Raw genomic sequence first — 23,406 nt, 5'->3', positions numbered from 1 at the left:
GTGCTGGGATTAAAGGCATGCAAAGCAGAAAATACCAGGGTATCCACGGAAATTGCGTGCACAGATGAAGGTTAAAAAAAATTTGTGATGGGGTGTGGGTGGGGACATCCTCTTGGAGATGGGAGAGGAGGGATGGGATGAGGAACTGTCGGAGAGCAGACCGGGAGGGGGATAATGACTGGACTGTAAAAAAAGATTAAATAACAATAATAGGGCCGGAGAGATGGCTCAGTGGTTAAGAGCACTGGCTGCTCTTCCAGAGGTCCTGAGTTCAATTCCCAGCAACCACATGGTGGCTCACAACCATCTGTAATGGGGGTCTGATGCCGTATTCGATGTGTGTCTGAAGATAGTATACTCATATTCATAAAATAAATAAAACTTAAAAAATAATACAATGCCTGATGGTGCTTGCGTTATTCTGGAGGTTGGAGGAGGGTGAAACATGCTGCTAGCTTGAAGTGAATGCAGGGTCTGGCTCCATAGCTCCACAGGTATCCATGGTGACCTCACACAGCTTTCTGGCAGTTCTGATTGGGGGATTGTTCCAACCTGCCTGTTTGTAAAAAGGACCTAACAAAGGACACCATCCAGAGATGGAATCAGGGTACGATGGACAAAGTGTTTGAATTCGGAGTGTAAAGAACCTCCATTACATGGGAGTTGAACTTGGGTTGGATATTACATGCAAGAAATCCTTTCCTTTTGCCAACAGCCTTGTCTGAGGAAGAAACATTCTGCATCTTAAGAGCACCCTGACCCCTTGGCACGGGACAGAAGGAAGTAGCCTCTCCAGCAGGCTTTCTAGCTCAAGGAAGATGTAACGTGCTGTGTCTTCCAGTTTTTCTGTTTCTATGTTATATAGCCTCATCTGTGAAGGAAACATGTGTAAGAACACTCTGACCTTTGATACTCTAAGGACAGATCTTTACAACAGATGACCTTTTTGGTAAAATGAACAGGCTTCTCTGTTTCCATGTGTTTTTCTTCCTGTACTTCCGTATCTTTGTTCTCCCTGATAATAATCAATTAAACATTCCATTTCCTCATAAGTCGATTTCCATCGTGGTTTGATGGGCAGTGTCTTTGTATGCAATTGCTTCTAATAACAACTCAGCACTGGACGTACTCTGGATCCCCAGAGATTCTCCCACCATAAGCCACCATGCTTGGTTTGGCTGGGTCCTAACGTCTACTCCCTTGGCCCCACTATCTCTAAGCCTGTTTTTCTTAGAGATAGAATATTCTCTCCCCCTCTTAAGACTCCTTTTATTCTAAGCTTGTTATTTACCCTGTCTCCAGATTTCCTTGCATCCTGGGAATTAGTTTCCGGTGACAGTGACATAGACAGGCTACCAAAAAAGAACAGGGTGATGTCATCCCATTCTGGATTTTTTTCTCTCTCTCTTTTAAGCGGTTTTTCTGTGGTCTATATTTATCTTAGTTACTGTTCTGTTGCTGTGGAGAGATACCATGACCAGGAAATCTCTTTAAAAAGAAAGCCTTTAATTGGGGGCTTGCTTACAGTTTCAGAGGGTCAATTCATGATCACCATAGTGGGAAGCAGAGAGGCATGACGCTGGAGCAGTAGCTGAGAGCTTTACATCCTGATCTATAGGCAGCAAGTAAGGAGAGACGGTAGTGGGCCTGGCATGGACTTCTAAAACCTCAAAAATCACCCCCAGTGACACACCTCATTCGTCAAGGGTACGCCTCCTCTTAATCCTTCCCAAACAGTTTCCTCTAACTAGGGACCAAGAATTCAAGCATATGGACCTAAGGGGGCCATTTTCATTCAAACCACTACAATATTTGCTAGATTATAGGTACTAAGTGAAAATAGCAATAATAACTGTTGGCAGTCAGCTCATTATAAAGAGTAATACAGAAGACCCTCTGCCTAAAACAAAACAAAAGAAAAAAAAAACCAAACCAAAACAAAACTCTCAATAGCTTCTCCAGTCTCCTAGGTTTAAGGCTTTCCTTACCTGAGTTCTGCTTGATGTTATAAAATATCGATTTGATGATGTTTTACTGTGTATTTTACTGTGCCATTTTTCTACCTGCTACTTGCACTTATTCAAAGCCAAAAGGATACCAGTGCTAGCTCATTCTTTGGATGGTACATAGAGATGCAGACACAGATGTGACTGCCTTGGGTTTTCTGTATGGTTTACGTGGGACTAACAAAGCCCTGTTGTCCAGAGAGGTGATAGAGCTCTCCCATCCAGTGGATTCTAAACTAGAGTCCAGTCTACAAAAAGGAGGGTTGTATTCGTGTGCTTAAACACCATGATTAAGGTAATTTATGGAAAACATTGTTTTAGTTTATGGTTCCTGAGGGTTAGGTTCCATGGTGGCTGGGGTGTATGGTAGCAATTGGCAGGCATGCAGTTGGAGCAAAAACTAAGACCATCTGCTTTGGTGCGCTTGCTAGCGTAGTTTGGGTCATGGTACACCCCTTTTTACAAAAATGAATTGCCTTGTGGGATGACTTTCATTTCATTGCTGTGTTTGTGTGACACTGCGATTCTTCTTTACTTGTTTATTAAAAAAAAAAAAAAAAACCTCAGCGTCGGAGCGCTGGGATTATAGTTGTGCGCCACCACACCCACTTTTGAGATTATTCCTTTCCAACAATTGCTCGAAGTCAGGCAGGGCAGCATAGTTTGCTCCTCATTGGGCTCTATAGAGAACACGTAGCCAGCTCTTGCAATCCACGAGACCCCCGTGTCAAAACAAAACTCTAGCAAAAATAAACGAAAATCGCGTCCTTTTTACTATCTCACACCATACACACCAAGACATGCAGAAGTACTTCGGGACGGAGCTGAGCAAGCTCACCGCAATCCGCGAACGCAAGTGATATACTTCGGGCGGTTTCATATTCCCACACCTTTGCCTTTTAGTAAAACGAAGACAGCCTGCCTCGCTCCCCGCTGCTCGCCCCGGAGCAATTCTGTCCCTGCCGCGCCGCCGTCGCGTGCGGGGTCAGAGGTCACGGCGGCGTTAGTGGTGACGTGGTTTTCTGCCTTCACCCGGAAAGCCCGGCGTTCGCAGCGCGCGGGGCCGGCGTCCCGTTGGCGCGCTCTGGCCTGTCTTCGGGTCGTCGCTTCGGCCCCAAGGAGCCGCTCGCTGTCTCCGGAGCGGCGGAGAGGATGGTGCGGGACAGCCCGGGGCCCGCCGCGCGCCGCCGCGTGTGAACAGGGCCAGGCCGCGGGCATCCGTGGAGCCGCCGGTCTGTGGGGCGGTGAGTAGGAGACAGGGTCGGGGTCGGGAGCGTGGGCGCGTGGGCGCGTGGGCCGGGACCCGGGGCCACGGACCCTGAACCCCAGGCCCGCGGGCGTGCCGGTCGGGTCGGTGTGCACTCTCCTCCATCCACCTCAGCTTCGCTCCTCTCTATATTTAGCTGGCCCCGTCCTGCTCCATCCTCCCGAGGCCTGAGGCCTGCGGAGCCCTGCTCCCAGAGTCAAGGCTTATTAGGTCGTCTGGATAAGGCTGGGTGGAACTGCTAGCGTCCAATTTTTAGAAAAAAAAATGACCGTTTTGAAATTCGTTTTAAAATGATGTGTTTGTGTCTTGTTTGTGCACGTGAGTCCAAATACCCACCGATTCCAGAAGAGGGCGTTGTATCCCTAGAACCAGAGTTACACGCCATTGTTAGCTGCCTGATGATGTGGGTGCTGAGAACCTAATTCTGGTCCTCTGGAATAGCAGGTGTTGTTCTTAAACCCCCTAGCCATCTCTCCTACCTCCACACGTGTGTGTGTGTGTGTGTGTGTGTTAAGCGATCTCCGGGTGTAGAAAAGATGAGAGGGAGCCATTCATCTACACAAGCCCAAAACGGAGTAGTGGTCGTTGTTGTAATCTTACGTGAATCCAAAACAGGGTTTAATGCAGCCCAGACTGGCTAGGATTTCCCTACGTAGGCAAGACTTCCCTTCAACACTGCTCTTCCTGATTCAGACTCAGTAGGTCGGAGATACAGGTGTGTGCTACACTGCCAAGGCTTAATAGTATAATAAAGGTAGTGTTTTGGTTTTAATCTGGATACTGGAGACAGGGGTTGGGGGTGGGGTTTGGTCTCAAGCAACCATGGATAAATCCCAAGTGCTGGGATTAAAGGCGTGCGCCACCACCACCCGGCCAAAATAGAAGTTTTTACAAGACAGTTCCACTGTGTAGTTTAGGCTGGCCTCTAACTCTCTATGTAACTTGAAGTTGTGACCCTCCTGCCTCAGCCTCATATTGGGGTGTTAGCTGTGTGGCCTCAGGCCCTGTTCACAAACAGAGTAGTGGTAGCCTGGTGGCAAGGCTAGTCAATACTGAAACAGGGGGGTGATTTCTTTCCTGTCCTTATAGTTTAATACGACAGATCAAGGGACATTTTCCACATACTGTAAGACATGCGGCTTTAGTTCTCTGGATGCCGAGAACCCAGAGATGTGGGTTTAACATGGAAATAAACTGAAGCCATGTCACAGTTCTGGAACTTGTATCTTCCCAGGCTTCTGTCGTTGCCTTGTCTGAACATTCTCAGGAGTGCACGGTTTTACAACTCTATGCTTCCTTTTGACCCTTCTTTCCTCCTTTGTCTAGTGCTCCCCTCCTCTTTATACGTGAGCATTAGAGAACACTGGTCCTGAGGGGGGCGGGGGAGGACGTAGAGGGGTAATGGTGCAGGGGCGATGGGCCTAAGGATGGTTTAGGTCACTATGTAAAGTCTGTAGAGTTCTAATGATGGGCCAGAGCTGGTGGCACACACCTGTAATCCCAGATCCTTGTGAGTGGCCACTGGGGCGCTGGGATCCCAACCCAGGTGCCCTGGAAAAGCAGCTGAGCCTTCTTTCCATCCCCACAAAACTGGTTCTTAGACAACTATGTTGTTTTGCTGTATGGTATCAGAGGCATGTGGAATTGATTGGCGGGAAGCCCTCTTCCTGGCCCTGGTACTGTGTGAGAGCACAGGGAGTTATATGAGAGTCCATCTTGCACATGTCCTTTGTAGCCTTGTATGTTACCTAAGTTGTTTTGACTCAGTTTCCACTTCTGTAAGATAGGGACACTGATACCGCTACCCACCTAGCAGTGTTGGAGAGATTATAATACCCATCCAATGTGTGCTAAGCAGTTGTTATGGTGCCCAGTGCATGGCATATATTAAGTAGTTACTTTCTCCTTAGCCTGTTGTAGTTGGTTCTGCCACAGTCCACAACTCTTGTGAAAGAGAGTTTTTGTTTATTTGTTTTAAATTTATTTATTTATTTTATGTATATGAGTACACTGTCCTGTTGCTGTCTTCAGACACACCAGAAGAGGGCCTCAGACCCTGTTACAGATGGCTGTGAGCCACCAAGTGGTTGCTGGGAATTGAACTCGTGACCTCTGGAAGAGTAGTCATTGCTCTTAACCACTGAGCCAACTCTCCAGCCCTTATATTGTTACTGACATCTTTAATTTTCTTTTCTTTGAATTTTTGGCTTTTGTATTTAGTTTGTATATGTGTATGTGCACACCATGGTATGCATATGGAGGTCAGAGGACACTTATATGAAGCCAGCGCTCTCCTCCCATTTTTATATGGGTCCCAGGGATCATATTCAGGCCACTAGGGTTGCACGTCAAGCACCTTTACCCCTGAGTGATCTCAACAACTCTTTTTTTATTTTTATATAACTGTTTTAAACATGCCTAAGTCAAGCAGCTCAGTAGTTAAGCCTTTGTTTTATAGCCATGATTAGGATTTTAGAAATAGAGTCACAGAAGCACAGGGGTGCTACAGCTAATTCTGTTGAGTGTCACAAAGCTGTCTCATGTCCTTTTAAGTCACTTGTGTTCCTAGGACTTGAGGATTGTTGGAGCTACCTTCTGCACAGTTAGCTGCCTTTTGCCCACGTTGTCTGCAGTCTGGCTTGGTTGTAGTGTCAGTGAAGTAGCCTAGGTGGCACACTGGTGACCTATATTCATCTTCCTTCTGTTCCTGTGCAGTCAGAGTTTGGCTTTATCTTGTGTCCCTCCCCTCAGTCCTTGGACTTCTCAGAAGCTATTCCTTAGCCTTCATTTCTTACTACCTGGTTGGAGTGAACTTGAGGGAAAGAGGCCAGCCAGAGTGCCTGCCCTCAGCCCCCAACGGAATGCAGTGCTTGCTTGCTTATTTGTTTGTTTGTTTTTCAAGACAGGGTGTCTCTGTGTAGTCCTGGCTACCCTGGAACTTGTTCTAGACCATGCTGAGCTTGAATTCAGAGAGATCTGCCTGCCTCTGCCTCCTGGGTGTTGGGAGGTGTGTACCACCACCATCCAGCTTGCGGTTTTATTTAAAAGTAAGGCTCAACTCTGAGGAGTACAGAAACTTTTTTTTTTTTTTTTAACTTAAAGGGAAGTCTTATTAGCCCTGGCTGTCCTGAAACTCTGTATAGACCAGACTGGCCGCAGACACAGAGATTGGCCTACCTTGCCTCCCTCTTGAGTGCTGGGATTAAAGTGTTTGCCACCATGCCTTGTTCAGAAACCTTCTTGCACCTCTTTGCTGATAAAGACATACATACAACCTCTAATTTCCTCTTTGAAAATGAGTGTGAATGGTAGAAAGGGCTTTGAGTTTTGTGAGGTATTTGGAGTCTTGATAGTTTTGTTGCAAGTGCTTTTGTGTAGGCATGGAGTTGCACTCCTGTATTCCTAGCTCCATATCATCCCAGCGCTTGGAAGGTAGAGGCAGGAGAGTCAGTTCTAGGCCAGGACTACATACTGTTTGAGAATAGCTTTACTGTAGAACAGAACACTATAACTTCTTGCTCCTGCTTAACTGTAACTTAGTACTGGTCGGTCAGCCTCTGCCCATCCTTACATGGTTCTAATCTTTCATTTGCTGTCAAGATATTTTGAAGCAGAGACAGGTAAGATTATTTCCCTACTCTTGAGTGATTTACAGTTTGGGAATACCATGCAACTGGAAAGTTTCAGAAGTGTGGCCCTTGAGCTGCCCTGGGTTCAATTCCCAGCACTACATACATAGATGGGATGTGGTGGTGCATTCCTGAAATAGCATGTGGAGGTGGACGCAGGAGGAGCTGAAGCTCAAAGTCCTCCTTGGCCACATAGCCAGTTCTAGTCCCACCTGAGTTAAAAAACAACAACAAAACTACAAATAAAGTGCTGGAGAGATGCCTCAGAGGTTCAGAGTGCTTGTTCCTCTGCAGAGGATTTGTGTTCAGTTCCAGTGCCCATGGGAGCAGGCCAACAGCCACCTAGAACTCCACCTTTAGGGGATCTGGTGCTCTTTTCTAGCCTCCACAGATATCTGCACACATGTGACACACTCACACAAACATACAAAGATACACATAAATAAAAATAAATCTTAAAGTAATTCTGTGTCGTGATGTTTAAAAGCCAATATAAAATGGAAAATTCTTAAGATAACTGTTTTCTCAAATTTGACTCACCAGAAGTAAAAAATAGTCATATAGGCATTTAAAATTGTTAAAGTAGCTAAGATAGCCTCCTCAAAATAGAAAACAAATACTTGGCAGACTCAAATAGTTTTCTGGCCAAAGTCAATCAATTTCTAAGAAGTAGAAGTGCATCTTATTCCTGGTAGCATAGGCCTTTAATCCAAGTACTTGGGAAGCAGAGGCTGGTGGATTTTTGTGAGTCTTGAGCCAGCTTGATACACATAGGAAGTCTCAGGCCATCCAGAGCACACAGGGAGATCTTGTTTCAAGAATTAAAAAAAAAAAAAAAAGGAAAAAAGATAGGATAGCTATGCAAGATGACAAGCTTGTCTTATTTATGAATACATAGAAAAGCTGGGAGTAAGGGAGCAGATACGACAGCAGCTGTAACAGTCGTGATCAGGAACTGGGGTATAGTTTAACAGAGAAAAAGGCAAAAATTGATTGTTTAGACGTTGCAGATGAAGTATTCATTGAAATGTAGTATTTGGTTGTATTCAATAGATACATAGCAAACATAACCTTGGGTTAAATCCCCAGAACCAAGAGAAAAAATAAGCCAGACGTGGTAGCATATATCTATAATCCCAATACTTGGGAGAGACAGAGGTGGGAAGCTCAGGGTTCAAGGCCAGCTTAGAATACAGGAGACCCTGTCTCTACCCTTTCCCTCATTAAAAAAAAAACCCCGAAAACCAACAAACAAAAAAACCAGTATACTGAAAATCTTTTGTAAACTTCTAAGAAAGAGTTAAGTACTTGCTCACTCTTGAGAAGTCTTCTGTTGTAGTTAGGGATTCTGATGTTGAGATAAAACACCATTAACAAAAAAGCAAGTTGGGGTAGAAAAAGTTTGTCTGTCATCCACTTCCAGAACACTTGAAGGAACTCAAACAGGTCAGGAACCTGGAGGCAGGAGCTGATGCAGAGGCCCTGGAGGGGTGCTGCTTACTGGCTTGCTCTTCATAGCTTGCTCAGCCTGCTTTCTTATAGCACCTAAGACCACCAACTCAGGGATGGCACTGCCTAGACTGAGCTGGGCCCTTCCACACCAATCATCAGTCAAGAAAATGCACCACAGGTTTGCTCACTGGCCAATGGATTGGGCACATTTTTTCATTTGAGTCGGCCTCTTCTAAAAGAACTGTAGCTTGTGTCAAGTTGACATGAAACTGACCAGCACACTTCTCATCAGAAGCCTGTGTTGAGTCCCAGACTTAATAGTGAAGCATTGCAAAGCATTTTTGTTAAGTGCAGAAGTGAGGCGAGCATTTTATTACAGCTGCTGCTACTGATGTTTCATTGAAGTAGGAAAAAGGAGAAAGAAGTACTGCAGATGCTCTTGTTCTCAAACTGTGACTATCTACACAGACATCCAAGAGAGCTCACAGACAGCTCGGTTAGAGTCAGGAGCAGTGGGGGCTGGGGATGTAGCTCAGTGGTAGAGCACTTGATTAGCCTTTCCAGGGGGATCAGTAGATAAAAGGCTCCTGTGTGCATGAACTACTACTACTAATGTTCTCTCTCTCTCTCTCTCTCTCTCTCTCTCCCTCTCTCCCTCTCTCCCTCTCTCCCTCTCTCCCTCTCTCCCTCTCTCCCTCTCTCCCTCTCTCCCTCTGTGTGTGTGTGACAGTTTCTGTAGCCCAGCCTGGTCATTATGTGGCCAAGGATAAACTTGAACTCATGATCCTTTTTTCTCTCTTTCTCTCAAGTGCCGGCCTTACAGATGTGTGCCTCCCTGCCTGTTTTACACAGTGCTAGTTATGGGACCCAGGGCTTTGTGTATGCTAGGCAAGCACTTACTAAGTGAGCTAGCAGCTCCACCCTTCCCCTCCACTTTCTTTTCCTTTTTTAAAATAAGTTTTTATTTTCTTAGAAAGACTGTTTTATACAGTTTAGGCTGGCTTCGCCCATAGCTGAGGATGAACTTTGACTCCTGATCTTCTACTTCCTGGAGTCACAGGTATGCACCACCATGCCTGGCTCGTCTAGTCTTCCGACTGAACTCGCCGTGTGGACGTTTTCTCAGACTCGGCCTTTGTCCCACAGCACTATTATATGAGACTACAGTGAGTGCTACAGCTGAGAGCAGACCTCCCTCCCATCGGTCCCAGGCTGACTGTGTTGCAGGTTGCCGCTGATGAGAAGCATGTTCAGCATCAACCCCCTGGAGAACCTGAAGCTGTACATCAGCAGCCGGCCACCGCTAGTGGTTTTTATGATCAGTGTCAGCGCCATGGCCATCGCCTTCCTCACCCTGGGCTATTTCTTCAAGATCAAGGAGATTAAGTCCCCAGAAATGGCTGAGGTCAGTGTACTCCTAATGTCTACTTGTGCTGGATGGACCTTGTAGAGGAGTGGATGGAGGGAGGACAGCTCTTTTTATAGTTGAGGTCTCACTCTGTACTGCAGGCTGTTGGCTGACCTGGAACCTGATGTGATTTTCCTGCTTCAGCCTCCTGAGTGCTGGGATTATGTGTTGTGTATAACTACATCTGGACAGTTCTTTCTGAGACAAGATCTCCTAAAGCCCAAGCTGGCTTTGAACTCCATATCATCTTGGCTCTGTCATTCAAGGGCACACAGATAGTAGATATGTCAGCAAGAGATACATATTTATGTAGAATTTCCTGTCTTTTTTTCTGTGACTAGCTAAGGAATGCCTAGTTGTTTTAAGTAATAATATCAGTTTTGTGTAGAGAAACATGCATTTGGGAGAGTCTATTTATAAAACAAACACTGTGTATGGTGGTCTATGCCTGTGATCCCAGCACTGGGGAGACAGAGGCAGAAAGAGTGTGAGTTCAAAGCTATCCTGGGCCATGTAGTAATAGTGTGTAGTAAGACTCTTTCAAAAGAATCAGAAGAGAGAGTGTTCATTTAGTGGGCATGGATAAGAGTCCTAGGTTCCAAAGAGAAGTAAAGGACACTTTGATTTCCAGTGTAGTTTTTTCTTTATTATATTTCTAATTGGTTTATTACTTATTTATTTACATAGTCTCACTATGCAGCCCTGCCTGTTCCGATACTCTACAGATCAGGCTGACTTCTAGCTCCTAAGTGCTGGGATTAAATGTTTGTACCACCATACGTTTTATTTATGTATTTATTTATTTAAATATAGATGCATGGTTTTCCTGCATGTGTGTCTGTGTCCTCATGCATGCAGTGTCCTCAGAGGCCAGAAGAAAGTGTTGGATTCCCTGTAATTGGAGTAATAGACAATTGCAAGGTTTTAGGCATGCATGTAGTGCACAGCCATACATGTAGACAAACACCCATATATTAATATAAATACATAAATCTTAAAACAAAACAAAACAAATTATAAAATAAATGAGAATTAGTGATTTTAATGTGTCACCACTTTTGTTCAAGATCCTCTGCCCCCTTTTTTCTTTAAAGCAGGATTTCTCTGTGTAGCCCTGGCTGTGCTGGAACTCACTCTGTAGACCAGGCTGGCCCTGAACTCAGAGATCCTCCTGAGTCGGTTGCCTCTGACTGACTGATTTTTTTTGTAAAATTTTTAGTGTCTATATCTGGGTGTTTGCCTGCATGTAAATATGTGCACCATGTGCCCAAGGAGCACAAAAGGGATGCGAAGACTGACACTGGAGTTACAGACGGCTGTGAGCCACCACGTGGGTGCTAGGAACCAAACTTGGTTTCCCTGTAAGAGTAGCAAGTGTTCTTAACCGCCGAGTCATCGCGACAGCCCTCAACCTTTTTGTTTTGCATTTATTTACTTTTATGTGTGTGGAGGTTTTGTTCCCATTTTATGTCTGTGCACTATGTGTGGGAAGTGCCAGAAAGAGGGTATCAGGTCCCTTGGAACTGGAGTTAGTGTTAACTGCCATGTGGGTGCTGGCAATCTCTGGAATGGCAGTCTCTCCATCAAGCTAGCTCTCCAGGCCTTCAAGGTCCCTTTTTGAGTGAGTTTGATCTTGAGCCAAGTTGATTTTTCACTTAATTACAATATGCTGAATTCTCAACCACTGCAGAGTGTGCAGATGACCAGGGCTAACATAATTATATCAGATAGTCTACAGGTGCTGAGTGGTGGTGTATTGTGACTTGAGACCATCAACCTCATTTCATTCTTTTCCTCTTGTGCTGGGTAGCAGTCCAGGGTCATGGTTGTTTCTGCCTTGGAGATGCTGGGACTTCATATCTTCTCTCTCTTCTATTTTGCTGAAGGATTGGAATACTTTCCTGCTCCGGTTTAATGATTTGGACTTGTGTGTATCAGAAAACGAGACACTGAAGCATCTCTCTAACGATACCACCACACCTGAGAGCACCATGACCATTGGGCAGGCCAGATCATCCACACAGCCGCCCCAGTCCCTGGAGGAGTCAGGCCCCATCAATATTTCAGTGGCCATTACCTTGACCTTGGACCCTCTCAAGCCATTTGGAGGGTACTCTCGAAATGTTACACACCTGTACTCCACCATCCTTGGACATCAGATTGGATTGTCAGGTGTGTGCCAGCTACTTTCCTTTCAGAGTTCTGAGGCAACAGCTGAGATAGGTTCCGTGTTCTGTTCTGTGTTTCTGCTGTTTCTCCTCTTGAGACTTGGACTTCATGAAGTCAAGAAGGACTGGTTGCTGGGCATCTTCACTCAGTCGGGTCTTCAGGTATCATACACAGTCTCTTCATAAAAGCTTGTCAAGAGTCAGGACTGATGCGGCCAGAGACACAGCTCATTGCTAGAGCACTGGGCTTATGTGTGTGAGGCCCTGGGTTCCTCTGTAGCACTGGGAGAGGCTGAGTGGGAGGAGAGGGAAGCTGGAAGTGCGGGCTCTGTTTCTGGCCTCAGTATATTTGAACTTTGACCAACATAGGTTTTACTTGCTCAGGTCCATTTATATTTGAACTTTTTTTATTAAAAACTTTTATTTTGTGTATATGAATGTTTTGCGTGGATGTATGTGCACTGTGTGTGTGTTCCTGGTGCCTGCCAACATGAGAAGAGTGTGTTAGATCCTCTGGATCTGTAGTTACAGAGGATTGTGAGCTGCCATGTGAGTGCTAAGAACTGAACTCTGGTCCTTTGCAAGAGGACTTCTGCTCTTACCTGCTGAACCATCTCTCTAGCTCTCTATTTGAACCCAAGAGAAGTGAAGCAAAAGAAGCATAAGGATGCCGTATTAGGTCATAAAGGCCCCGAGGCCAGGCCCCTGCCTCAAAAGTAAACAGAAAAGCTGGTGGCACATGCCTTTAATCCCAGCACTCAAGAGACAGGGACAGGGGCATCTATGCAAGTTTGAGGCCATCTGGTGGTCTACATAGCAAGTTCTAGGATAGCTAGGGCTACATATTAAGACTTTGTCTCAAAGGAAAAACAAAACAAAAACCAGAGAATTAAAAAAGAAAAGTTTGTGGTTGTCATGAGGTAGAAGCAGGAGGGTCATAATAAGTTCAGGGTTATCAGTGTTGAGTTTGAGGCCAGCACATGCTACAAATAAAAACAATGAGGACATCTTAGAAGCATAACATCCCACACTGTCTTACTGTAATAGTTTTGTAGACTCTTTTTGATTGCATTGGGGTCACATGTCCACTTAAAACATGCTAAGTCACTGCGAGCAATTCATCTGTCTAGTGTCAGTGGCACACAGCAGAAAGCAGCGATTTTGCTGCTGTGTATTTTTCCCTGTTTATGATACAGGAATAAATATGTGTTAATTGACTGTTAAAGTTGTTAGTAAGGCTTCCAATCAACATAGAGCTAAATTGGTTGTTAAATTTAAGTCTGGGGAGTCAAGAACTATATTTAGTTTTTTGACTGTGGGAGTCAGTACTTCATCCTCGTGTTTTTCAAGACAGTGTATTTACAAACATATCAATGAATAGGTGTATTGTGTTGGGGTTTGTGTGTGGGTGCACAAGCAGTATACCTGTTTATAGATATGTTTGTAAACATAGGTAGGATTAATCTTAGGTCATCTGATAGGTTGTTTCTCCATTGGTGAAATGAGACAATTCAAGCCAGATTAGATTATATTAAAGGCAGGTTTATTGGGAAGCTGCTCTCTGGGCGAGTTCGATGGCCCTAAGGACTGAGGCCTGAGGAGTCACCTTGGGAAGTGGGGAGGAAGAAGAAAAAGAGAGAGAAAGTCTATGTACACTCCAAGAGAGAGAAGAGAAAAGAGAGCAGAATGTCTGGATTATATAGGGTGGGGTAGGGCGTGCCAGGTAGGGTTTGGGGATGCTGGGAGGGCCTGAAGGCCATATCTGCTTTGATATGTAAAATATGTACCTCAGTCCTGTGTCCCAAACTTCATCACCAGGCTTACTGTCCCTTGAGCTGCTTAGCTGTCATGCTGGCTATTATTTACTGTTGTTTGTGATGCTGGAATCTGAACCAGGGCCTCATGCATGTGAAAAAGTGCTCTCTCAGGCCTGAACTTTTTTTAATTTAAAATTAATTAGGTATGTTATATGGTCTACAGAGTGAGTTCCAGGACAGCCAGGACTACACAGAGAAACCCTGTCTCAGGGAAAGAAAAATAAAGTATGTTATATGTATTGTATATTGCCTGCTTGTATGTGTGGCTAATGTACCATGTATATGGCTGGTGCCATGGAGACCAGAGAGCACAGGATCCCCTTGGGACTAGTGTTTTAGACAGTAGTGAACTGCTGTGTGGTCCTTTGAATTGATTCTAGGGTTCTCTTAACCACTGAGCCATCTCTTCAGCCCTAGGTCTGCACAGTTTTAAATGTCCACAGTTTATTTAGCAGTGTGCTAGCTTCTAGGAAGAACTAGAAATAGCCTCAGACCTGATGCCTTCAGCCTTGAAATTTGGGGATTATAGAAGAGGCGAAAATAGCAGGAATCAGGCTGGGGGTGTAACTCATTGGGTAAGGGCTTGCCTAGCATGTGTAATGCCCTGGGTTTAGGTCCCAGTACTAAAAAAGATAAACCGAACACCAACCAAAGTTCATATACTGCCTAGTTTTATGTCAGCTTGATACAAACGAGTCATCTGGCAAGAGGAAACATCAGTTGATGATATACTCCCACTAGATTGGCCTGTGGTTAAGCCTGCGGGGGTGTGTGTTTGATGATTGATGTGGGAGGACCCCAGCTTATTGTGGGTGGTGTTACTCCTGGACTGGTGAGCCTGGGTATTATAGATGAGCACCCATGGAGAGCAAGCCAGGAAGTCTTGCCCCTCCATGACTTCTGTATCAGCTCCTGCCTCCAGGTTCCTACCCTGGTTGAGGCCCTGGCCTGACCTCCTAAGCAATGTATATGACCTGAGAGATACAACCAAACCAACCCTTTTCTGCCCAGGTTGCTTTTGATCATAGTGTTTTATCACAGTAGTGGAAAGCTTACTAAGGCAGCTCATTATTATAGGACTTTCAGGGGTCTCTGCTTGTGATTTAATAACAAAGACACGGAGACATCTGTATAGTATAAGGCTGCTGGCCTTTTTGCTGGAGTCCGTCTAACTCACCCTAACTAACTTCTCTGCCACTGTGTCTTTCCCTGTGGCTTTCTCTCTGCTCTACCTCTCTGCCCTGCTCTTGTTCTGCCTCCATCCCTCTGCCTCTCTCTTCTGTCTTCTTTTCTTCTGCCCCAGCTTCAGCTGCCAGTAATTTATTGCTCAAATGACACACTTCTTTCTGATATTAAAAAAAAAGCTATTAGCATAGTGTGAGATTCTTCCCCCTTGGCAACTTGCCTTTCTTTGGGGGCAGGTGAGGAAGTGACAAACATTCACATATCTTGTTAGCCTGGTGCTGCCACTGGCACAGCAATTAACAGTTAAGACAGGGCTATACCTTCATAGCCAGTCCATACAGTATGTGTGGGGGTGGGTTACCCTGAAAGTTCATCATGAATTAACACTTACTAGGTGCTTAAAATGCTAATTAGGGACTTGTTAAATGTATCAGTTACTTTTCTATTGCTGTGTTAAAGCACCATGAACAAAGCAACTCAAAGTCTAATTGGGCTAATTATCCTAGAGGCTTGAGTTTATGATAGCTAATGGTTGGACAAAGGCGAGGCTGCAGGTGGCTGGAGCAGCAGCTGAGAGCTTATATCTTAGCCCACAACAGGAGGCAGTGAGCTTACTGGGAATGGCAGAGGCTCCCCCACCTCCCCCAGTAGTGCTTCTCTGTGTAGCCTTAGCTGTTTTGGATCTTGCTCTGTAGACCAGGCCTCAAACTCAGAACTCCAAAGATCCATCTGCCTCTCAAGTGCTGGGATTAAAGGTGTGCATGCCCACCTCCAGGACATACCTCCTCCACGAGGCCACACATCATAATCCTTCCTAAATACTTGTACCAATCTGGGACTAGTATTCAAATATTTGAGCCTATGGGGACCATTCTCATTCCAACCACCACACTAAATAATGCAGAAAGTAAATAGATAGATTATGACCATGCCTGCTTGTATGTGCTAAGCCTGGGCACAGTAGTTTAGTGGTGTACGAAGACCTGAAAGGAAGCTGGGAAAATCTGGAAAGCCTTTGTTCATTCTAAGGGTTGGCTGGACTTTGGAGTGATAACTTCAAGTCCTGTTGCCTTTGACTGTTAAGAGTGGACAGTTAGTGCCATGATAGTAAGAATACAAATCACTCCTGTGAGTTTCAGGAAGCAAACACCCTTTTCTCCTAATGACTTTAGAACATCTTGATTTAGTTCAAGCTTCACTTTGTAGTCCCAAGACCATCCCTAAGTCTGGTAGACCCTTTGCTTCTCCTTGTGTATGTGTGCAGAGATGCTTGAGGCACATGCATGGCATAGTGGTGGATTCTGGGTGAAGTATCATTAGTACGGAAAATCACCCCACTCATGTTGTCCAACTCTGTTCCTGTCTGGGCTCTGGCATGGCTCCCTATCCCCCAACTGAAAAGCCTTTTGTGAACTACTTTGTGGCTGGGCTAGTCTGGTGGGCCTCACAGATCAGGTCTGTGGCTTTCAGAAATCTCATAGGGCAGGTGTGAGGCCAGTCAGTGCCTGTTGAGTTTGGCTTCAGACTTATTTGAATACCAGCAAACAGTCTATAAATTTTTGCCTGTGTCCACCAATAAACTGCTAATTCTTCCACAGGTAGGGAAGCTCATGAGGAGATCAACATCACCTTCACTCTGCCTGCTGCCTGGAACGCCGATGACTGTGCCCTTCATGGCCACTGTGAGCAGGTGGTGTTCACAGCATGCATGACCCTCACAGCTGCCCCTGGAGTCTTCCCTGTCACCGTGTAAGTGTCCTACAGGAGTCAGTTCTCTCCTGTGTGGGTTCCAGGGACTGAACTCAGATTGTTAGGCTTGGTGGCAAGCGCCTTTGCCTTCTGAGCCATCTTGCTGGCTTTAGGGATTATTTAATTTAATTTGAAGTGCTAACTTCTCCATAAACAGATGTGTCAGTTGTAGCTCAGTTGGTAGAGTGTTTGATTAGCATTCATGAAATCCTGGGTTCCATTTCACAGAATAAACTGGGCATGTGAAGTACACCTGTAGTCCCAGCACTGGAAGGGTGGAGGTGGAGGTCAAGGCTAGCCTTGTCTCAACAAAACAAAACCAGAAAGAAGCACCGCCCCCAAGCTAGTGCTTCAGTGGGGTAGTGATGCTGTGGCCACTCTCCAGTTACCTTTCCTACTAAAGGAATCATGTATCGGACAAGGAAGAGCCAGGTCCCCTGCCAGAGTGACCTGTAATTAAAGGTTCCTAAAGGTAAAGGTTCTCTTCCTCTCTGTGACCCAGAAATTATATTTTATTTTATATTTTTTAAAGATTGATTTTCATTACTTTAAATTGTGTATATTTGTAGGGGATGCATACATGAGTACAGTTATTTTCGTTTTTAGTTTTGTGGGGGATTTGTTTTGAGACAGTCTCATGTAGTCTAAGTTGGTCTCAAACAGTATACAGCAGAGGTTGGCTTAGAATTGCTGGTCATCCTGCCTCACTCTGGACTTCTGGGATTATAGGTGTCCAGTCCCATGCCTTATGTGTGTATTTAAAACAAAACAAAAGCCACCATAGAAGTTAGATGTGTTGGCTTACACCTGGAATTCTAGGCACTCGTAGGCCAGCCTCTGGTATGTATTGAGATCCTATCTCAAAGCATAATGGTATCTGTCCCAGAGGAGCATGGGAATTGTTCCAAATGTCTTCTCTCTCCTTTCTTCATGTTGCTCTGTTCAGTGTTGCTGAGTGCTGTGTGGAGGGAGCCCAAATAAATGTTTCAGGTCACCAAGCTGGTCTCTTCCTCTCCCCTGCAGTCAGCCACCTCACTGTGTCCCCGACACATACAGCAATGCCACACTCTGGTACAAGATCTTCACAACTGCCAGAGATGCCAACACAAAATATGCTCAAGACTACAATCCACTCTGGTGTTACAAGGGCGCCATCGGGAAAGTCTACCATGCTTTAAACCCCAAACTCACCGTCATTGTTCCAGATGTAAGTGAGACAAGTCCTCGTTGTGTGTCCGTGATCATGTTTGTGTGTGTGTGTGTGTGTGTGTGTGTGCGTACACATGCATCCCGGAACTGTGAGTGTATGAATGTTACATCTTGGGTTAGCTCAGCCTTGGCCGTTGAAGATTTCCACTTGGTTTGGGAGACTAGACAGTAGAGCTGTGGACAACTTGGTACCTTTGTGGTTTAGAAAAAACTTGTTCCTTAATTTTGTGGTTTTTAGCAGCAGTTTTATGTTAAGATCTGTTGTGTTTGTAACCCATAGGGGTCACTGTGAAATTCCTATGAGGCCTTACATGCAGAGTATCTGCTTAATGTCAATGTTAGCAATAGCCAGTGCTGTGTAGGGTATAGAAAGGGCGGAAGTTCATAGGAAGAGGCAAATCTTTGTTTCTCTTTTTACACAGTGTCTCACTATGTAGCTCAGGCAGGCCTGGGAGTTGTGATCCACTTGCTTCGGCCTCTCAAGTGCTGGGATTATAGGCTTGTGCCGCCATCCCTGGTCTAGAATGTGTATTTGTCTTGATAGTGGAGCCTACATAACATGTAGCCTCAGAGGAAAGAGGAAGCAGTCCTGCTCCAGTCTGCGGGCACAGTCTCCCACACTGATGACTTTACCTTGCTTGCTTCCTGAGTGTGCTGCTACATGGCTTTTTCTTTTTCCCTGGACTATCCTTTTTCAGTTTCTGTTCAGTTACGGATGTTGGCAGCCAGGGAGCTGCTAGTGTGCGGTTTAAGGGAAGGGTGCATGATGGACAGAGGTCAGATTCCAGAGCCTTCCTTCCCTGCCAGCCACAGTGTTCACCTGTCTTCTTCAGCAGGCCCCTGACTGCCTTGTTGGTGGTTGTTAAAGCACTCATGCACTCACTGGTCTGGGGCTAGAGAGATGGCTCTGAAGTTGGGAGCGCTTGCTCTTGCAGGGGACCAGAGTTCACCTTCGTCAGGCAGTGCATAGATAGCACCTGTAACCCCAGTTGCTGAGGACCTGGTGCACTCCTGGCTTCCACAGGCCCTGCACACATGGCACACACATTTGTAAAAGTCAGTCTTAAACAAGACTGCTCTGCTCTAGATAGTACTCAAGGAGATGAGTTCCAGGCCAGCCTGTGCTACATAGTGAGTTTTAGGTCAAGCTGGACTCAAGAGTGAGACTCTTGATGGGCCCTGAGCACTGGGTCAAGAGAAGGTAATGGAAGGTAGCCAAGGTCTCTCCCAAGGTCCTCTACTGTGGTTACATATGAGATCTTAGGAATGAGGCTAGCATGTGCCCCTTCCTACCAGGACATAATGAATACCAAAGGAAAAGGGATGCTGTCTCTCGGGGGATGTGCCAGCTGTCCAGTGGAGGGCTGTCACTGGGGGGATGTGCCAGCTGTCCAGTGGAGGGCTGTCTCAGAGGGAAAGCAGCAGGCCAGCTGCTTTGTGGGATCAGGAGGACATGTCAGAGCAGAGCGGGGCTCTGGCAGGTGTCTGCAGCTCCCCTTGCATGGAAGCTCCATGTCTTCACATAATGACAACTATGTAGGAAAAGGGGAGTAGTTTTGGAGACACATGAAGAGACTGCCCGTTCAAACTTAAGAATTACTGTTGAGAGGCTGGAGATGGAGCTCAGTGGTAGTCCAGTGTGTGTGAGGCCATGGGTTCAATTCTGAGCACCACAAAGGGATGAGCTTGGTGCAGCCATGGAGCTGCTGTTAAGCACTGATGGACTGCATGTCTGACTTCCTTTCTTCTTCAGGACGACCGCTCATTAATAAACCTGCATCTCATGCACACCAGTTACTTCCTGTTCGTGATGGTGATAACGATGTTCTGCTATGCGGTTATCAAAGGCAGACCTAGCAAACTGCGGCAGAGCAATCCTGAATACTGCCCTGAGAAGGTGAGGAGTGGGTGAGTGGGTCTGGCTGGCTGTACCAACAGGCCTTTCTCAAAAAAAAAAAAAAAAAAAAAAAAAGCTGGATTTCATGGCTGTTCTGGAATAATCTCTGATGGAGAGTTCATGTCCCTTGTGCCTTTTACTCCCAGTCCTTCCTTCAACACACGAGTCATGCAGCAAACATCAGGGCCAGTTAACTAGTGGCTAGGGATGTGGCTTGGTTAGAACAGTGCGTGTCTTGCAAGCATAAGGACATGGGCTCAGTCTGCAGCACTTTGTAAACCAGACATGGTACACGCCTGTAATCCCAGTACTTGGGAGGTCAAGGCAGGAGGATCAGGACTTTAAACTCATCCTCAACTCCATAGTGAGTTTGTCAGCCTAGGCTACCTGAATTCTTGTCTCAAAAAACCAAAAACAAAACCAAATCCAAGGTTAGGAATGGGGGCACACACCTTTAATTTTAGTCCTTAGGAGGCAGAGGCAAAGCAATCAGTTAGTTCAAAGCCAGTCTACACAGTGTTCCAAGCCAGCATGAATGAATGAATGAATGAATGAATGAATGAATGGTTAGCTCTCCAAGCATAGCGTAAGTGGTTTTGCAGGTTGGAACTCCTTATAGACTTAGGGTTTTGTTCATTCTTCTCCGAGGTGAGGTAGTTTCCTTAAAGTCTTAATTCCCTTGCCAGAAGGTAATTGTTGATAGTCAGTATGACCACGCGGTAGTGTTCTAGGTGTGGCTCCCTAGTGGACTCAATTGTCTGCTTGCTTTCTTCTAGGTGGCTTTGGCTGATGCCTAATCCCACTGCTCCCCATTTTCTGAGAGACCAAGAACCATGATCATTGCCTGCTGAATCGGCCAGGGCCTGGCCACTCTGTGAATACACGATCTTGCAATGTTGGGTTAATCCAGCCAAAGACATTTCAAGTGCCTGTAACTGATTTGTACATATTTATAAACATTGATCTGGAAATTGGTCCTGTGATGCACGTGCTTTGCCCTGGATGCAGCCTGAACTCGTCACCCTCTTTGAGGGGCAGGAGGGCATGGAATGGACATGGGCTTCTTCCATGTAGTGCCAGGGGGATGTGGGGATCTTGCCAGAGCCGAGCAGGTTGTGTTCCAGTACCAGTGGGGCCGAGGTTTGCTGTGGTTCTTGTTTCAGGCTGGTGTGTTGAGTTGTTGGAAGCTGTTTTCACCTTTGTCAGGACACTGCATTTCAGAAGCCACTCTTCCCTCCTGTGGCTCTTACATGTCTGTGGCTCAATGACCATATAGTGACAGCAGTAATTCCTTCTGTTTGCTAGCAAGGAAACTTTGTTTTAAAGAGAAAAGAAAAGTTACAATTTACTATTCCCCTGGTTAGGACAAGTGTGCTTGTCTCTCCTAGGTGAGAGGTCTCACACCCCAGTCATTTCTGTAGTGAAGATCAGCGTTCCATTTCTACCCCAGCAGCTAGGAACCAGAGTGCTCTGCTCCTGTGTGCTCCTGATAGAGAAGTTTCTAGCTGGAGAAGTAGCTGTGTAATGCTGTGCAGGCCGACTAACTTCACCAGGCAGAAGAGATGGTGGGTTGCTCTAATGCTCACAATCAGGGCTTGCTCTTTTTTTTTTTTTTTTTTTTAAAGAAAGGGAGATACATTTTCTTTTTAATTTTTTTTTTCATTCATTTTTGTACATCACACATCTCCAGAAGGAGAATGACCATTATAGGTATGGAATGTGAAACCGATGCTGGAGAGATCTGAAGGAAGAAGGCATCATGCTCTGATGGCTTGCTAGTCAAAACCGGAAGCATTTTCCTTAGGCTGGTTGTGACCCTCTGGTTCCTCTGTCCCATTGCCCTCTCATATTCCATTTAGAAAAATCATTCACGATCCCTTCCGCCTGGTACTTGTATTTTCAATGTTTTTCTATCAACACCTTGCCTTAACAATCCCCATGCAGTGTTCTCTCAAGCAGTGTTCTAGACTTGTTGGGTGTGAGGATGAATGCATGTAAGAGCAGCCCTCTGGAGGCTGAGGCTGGAGAATCTCAAGTTCAGGGCCAGCCTGGGCCACATACTGATCCCCTATCTCTCAAAGGAAAAAAAAAACCTAGGTATGTCAGTCAGTACTTTTGTCCCATAACTGTAGATCTGTCTCAATTGGAGTTAACTTGCTATATTCTGAAACTTAACTGGCCTAGAGAATTTTATCCCAGGCATTCTTAGATGGAAAACAATACTTTTGGTTTTTGTTTTGAATTGAAGCTTGTTAAAATAATCATTGTAGTTACGTGATGATGCACTAGTATTTCTTAAAGCAGAGGTGAGTTGCTTATAAGGTGGCTGATATTTGAATTTAATTTAGTCTTTTCTGAGACTTTGAGACCCTTGTTGGGCAGGATGGAGAGAGTCCCCATGGCTTGCCTGGTATAAATGTGTCATTGGAACCGTCAAGCTTCAGACTAAGCTGCTACTGAGGAGTAAGACCCAGTAGAGTAAGACACGAGAAGAATCCTGTTCACTGCTGTGTCAGCTGTGTTCCTCTTAGTCATCCTTGTGTTAATGACAGGCAGTGGCTGGGAACTGTAGAGGGTGGAAAGGAGGAACACCACAAGACCTGGGGAAAGGAAGTCCCCAAAATGCTTGGGACATCCTGAGGCCAGATACATACTTTAAAACCCAAATATTCACCATAGCAGGTAGACGGATGGAGGATGGCTGGGGAAGGAGGTTGTGGGCTGAAGTTTAGGGGACTACAGACACATCTGGGCCTGGTCCTCAGCTGCTCCTTGCTGGTAAACCTCAGAAATGGAATGTCAGAGTGGGCCACTAGAGACCTCTGACCCCAGCGGCACTGGCTTGTCCTCAGGTGTGGGGGTATAGTCAGAAGTCAGTGACTTCCTGGGAAATGATTGTTTCGGATCATATTGATCTCTTTCCTTTTGTCTTTCACCGTATGGTATGACTTGAATCAGTTTTGATTCTATGTGTAAGTTCTCATCGTTTGGAACCTGGTATTTCTGTTGTGTTCTTGGCAGTGCATAGGAACCCAGCCTCCTGCATTTTGACCCTCCTGCAGGCACTGTGGGACTCGAGGGCAGCAGATCCATCTCCCGTCCCTTGCTGCATGATGGTCACTAGCTGATCTGTGATGGCGTCCCTCCCTCATTGATTTTCTGTGTTTGAAGTATGTGCATATGTGCTTTACAGAATAAAACATCTGGATTTACTTGGTTTGTCGTCTTTCCTCCAGCCTGATAGGTGTTCCTTAAACAAAAAGTGTAGGCAAGGAGCACTTCCAGGGTTTTGCAGGCTGTTTTTTTTTAAAGTATCTCCTGCCTTGAGGATGAAGGGTGGCCAGTGTTTCCTACTAAGGTGGCCTCAACAAATCCATGGGTCTTTGTACAGAGTGTAAAACCTTGTATGAGACCATGGACCTGACCCGAACTCCACCAGAAGGCCTTAGAAAGAGTCAGGGCTAACCTAGAACATCCCAGTAAGCAACTGAGGGCACAGCTAAGCAGTAGCGTTCTGGATTCTATTCTCAGTGTACAGGATTCACACCCAATGAACCAGCAGAGATAAAGATACCCTGGCCGATCATCTATAAGTCCTTAGTGTGCTCGCAGCCACCAT

At 45.6% G+C, this 23,406-nt stretch overlaps 1 protein-coding gene across 3 annotated transcripts; it reads left to right on the top strand.

Annotated features, from left to right (window-relative positions):
* The first annotated feature begins 3,164 nt into the window (after positions 1-3,164).
* Positions 3,165-22,999, top strand: Tmem248 (transmembrane protein 248). 3 transcript variants are annotated; one of them, XM_028766068.1, is made up of 7 exons: positions 3,165-3,250; positions 9,415-9,759; positions 11,649-11,934; positions 16,531-16,681; positions 17,705-17,888; positions 19,644-19,787; positions 20,564-22,999. In XM_028766068.1, exons 2-7 carry the CDS (start codon positions 9,592-9,594, stop codon positions 20,582-20,584), a joined length of 954 nt encoding a protein of 317 aa, XP_028621901.1. In that variant the 5' UTR covers positions 3,165-3,250; positions 9,415-9,591; the 3' UTR covers positions 20,585-22,999. The 3 variants fall into 3 exon arrangements, with proteins under 3 accessions (XP_028621901.1, XP_028621900.1, XP_028621902.1); XM_028766069.1 differs by lacking the exon at positions 3,165-3,250 and adding an exon at positions 9,363-9,414 and having other exon boundaries at positions 9,501-9,759; XM_028766067.1 differs by lacking the exon at positions 3,165-3,250 and having other exon boundaries at positions 9,334-9,759.
* Positions 23,000-23,406: the final 407 nt, after the last annotated feature.

Source organism: Grammomys surdaster, unplaced genomic scaffold (assembly GCF_004785775.1).
Source record: "Grammomys surdaster isolate TR1022 unplaced genomic scaffold, NIH_TR_1.0 166, whole genome shotgun sequence".
Taxonomy (NCBI): domain Eukaryota; kingdom Metazoa; phylum Chordata; class Mammalia; order Rodentia; family Muridae; genus Grammomys; species Grammomys surdaster.
This window is presented reverse-complemented; position numbering and strand designations above follow the sequence as displayed.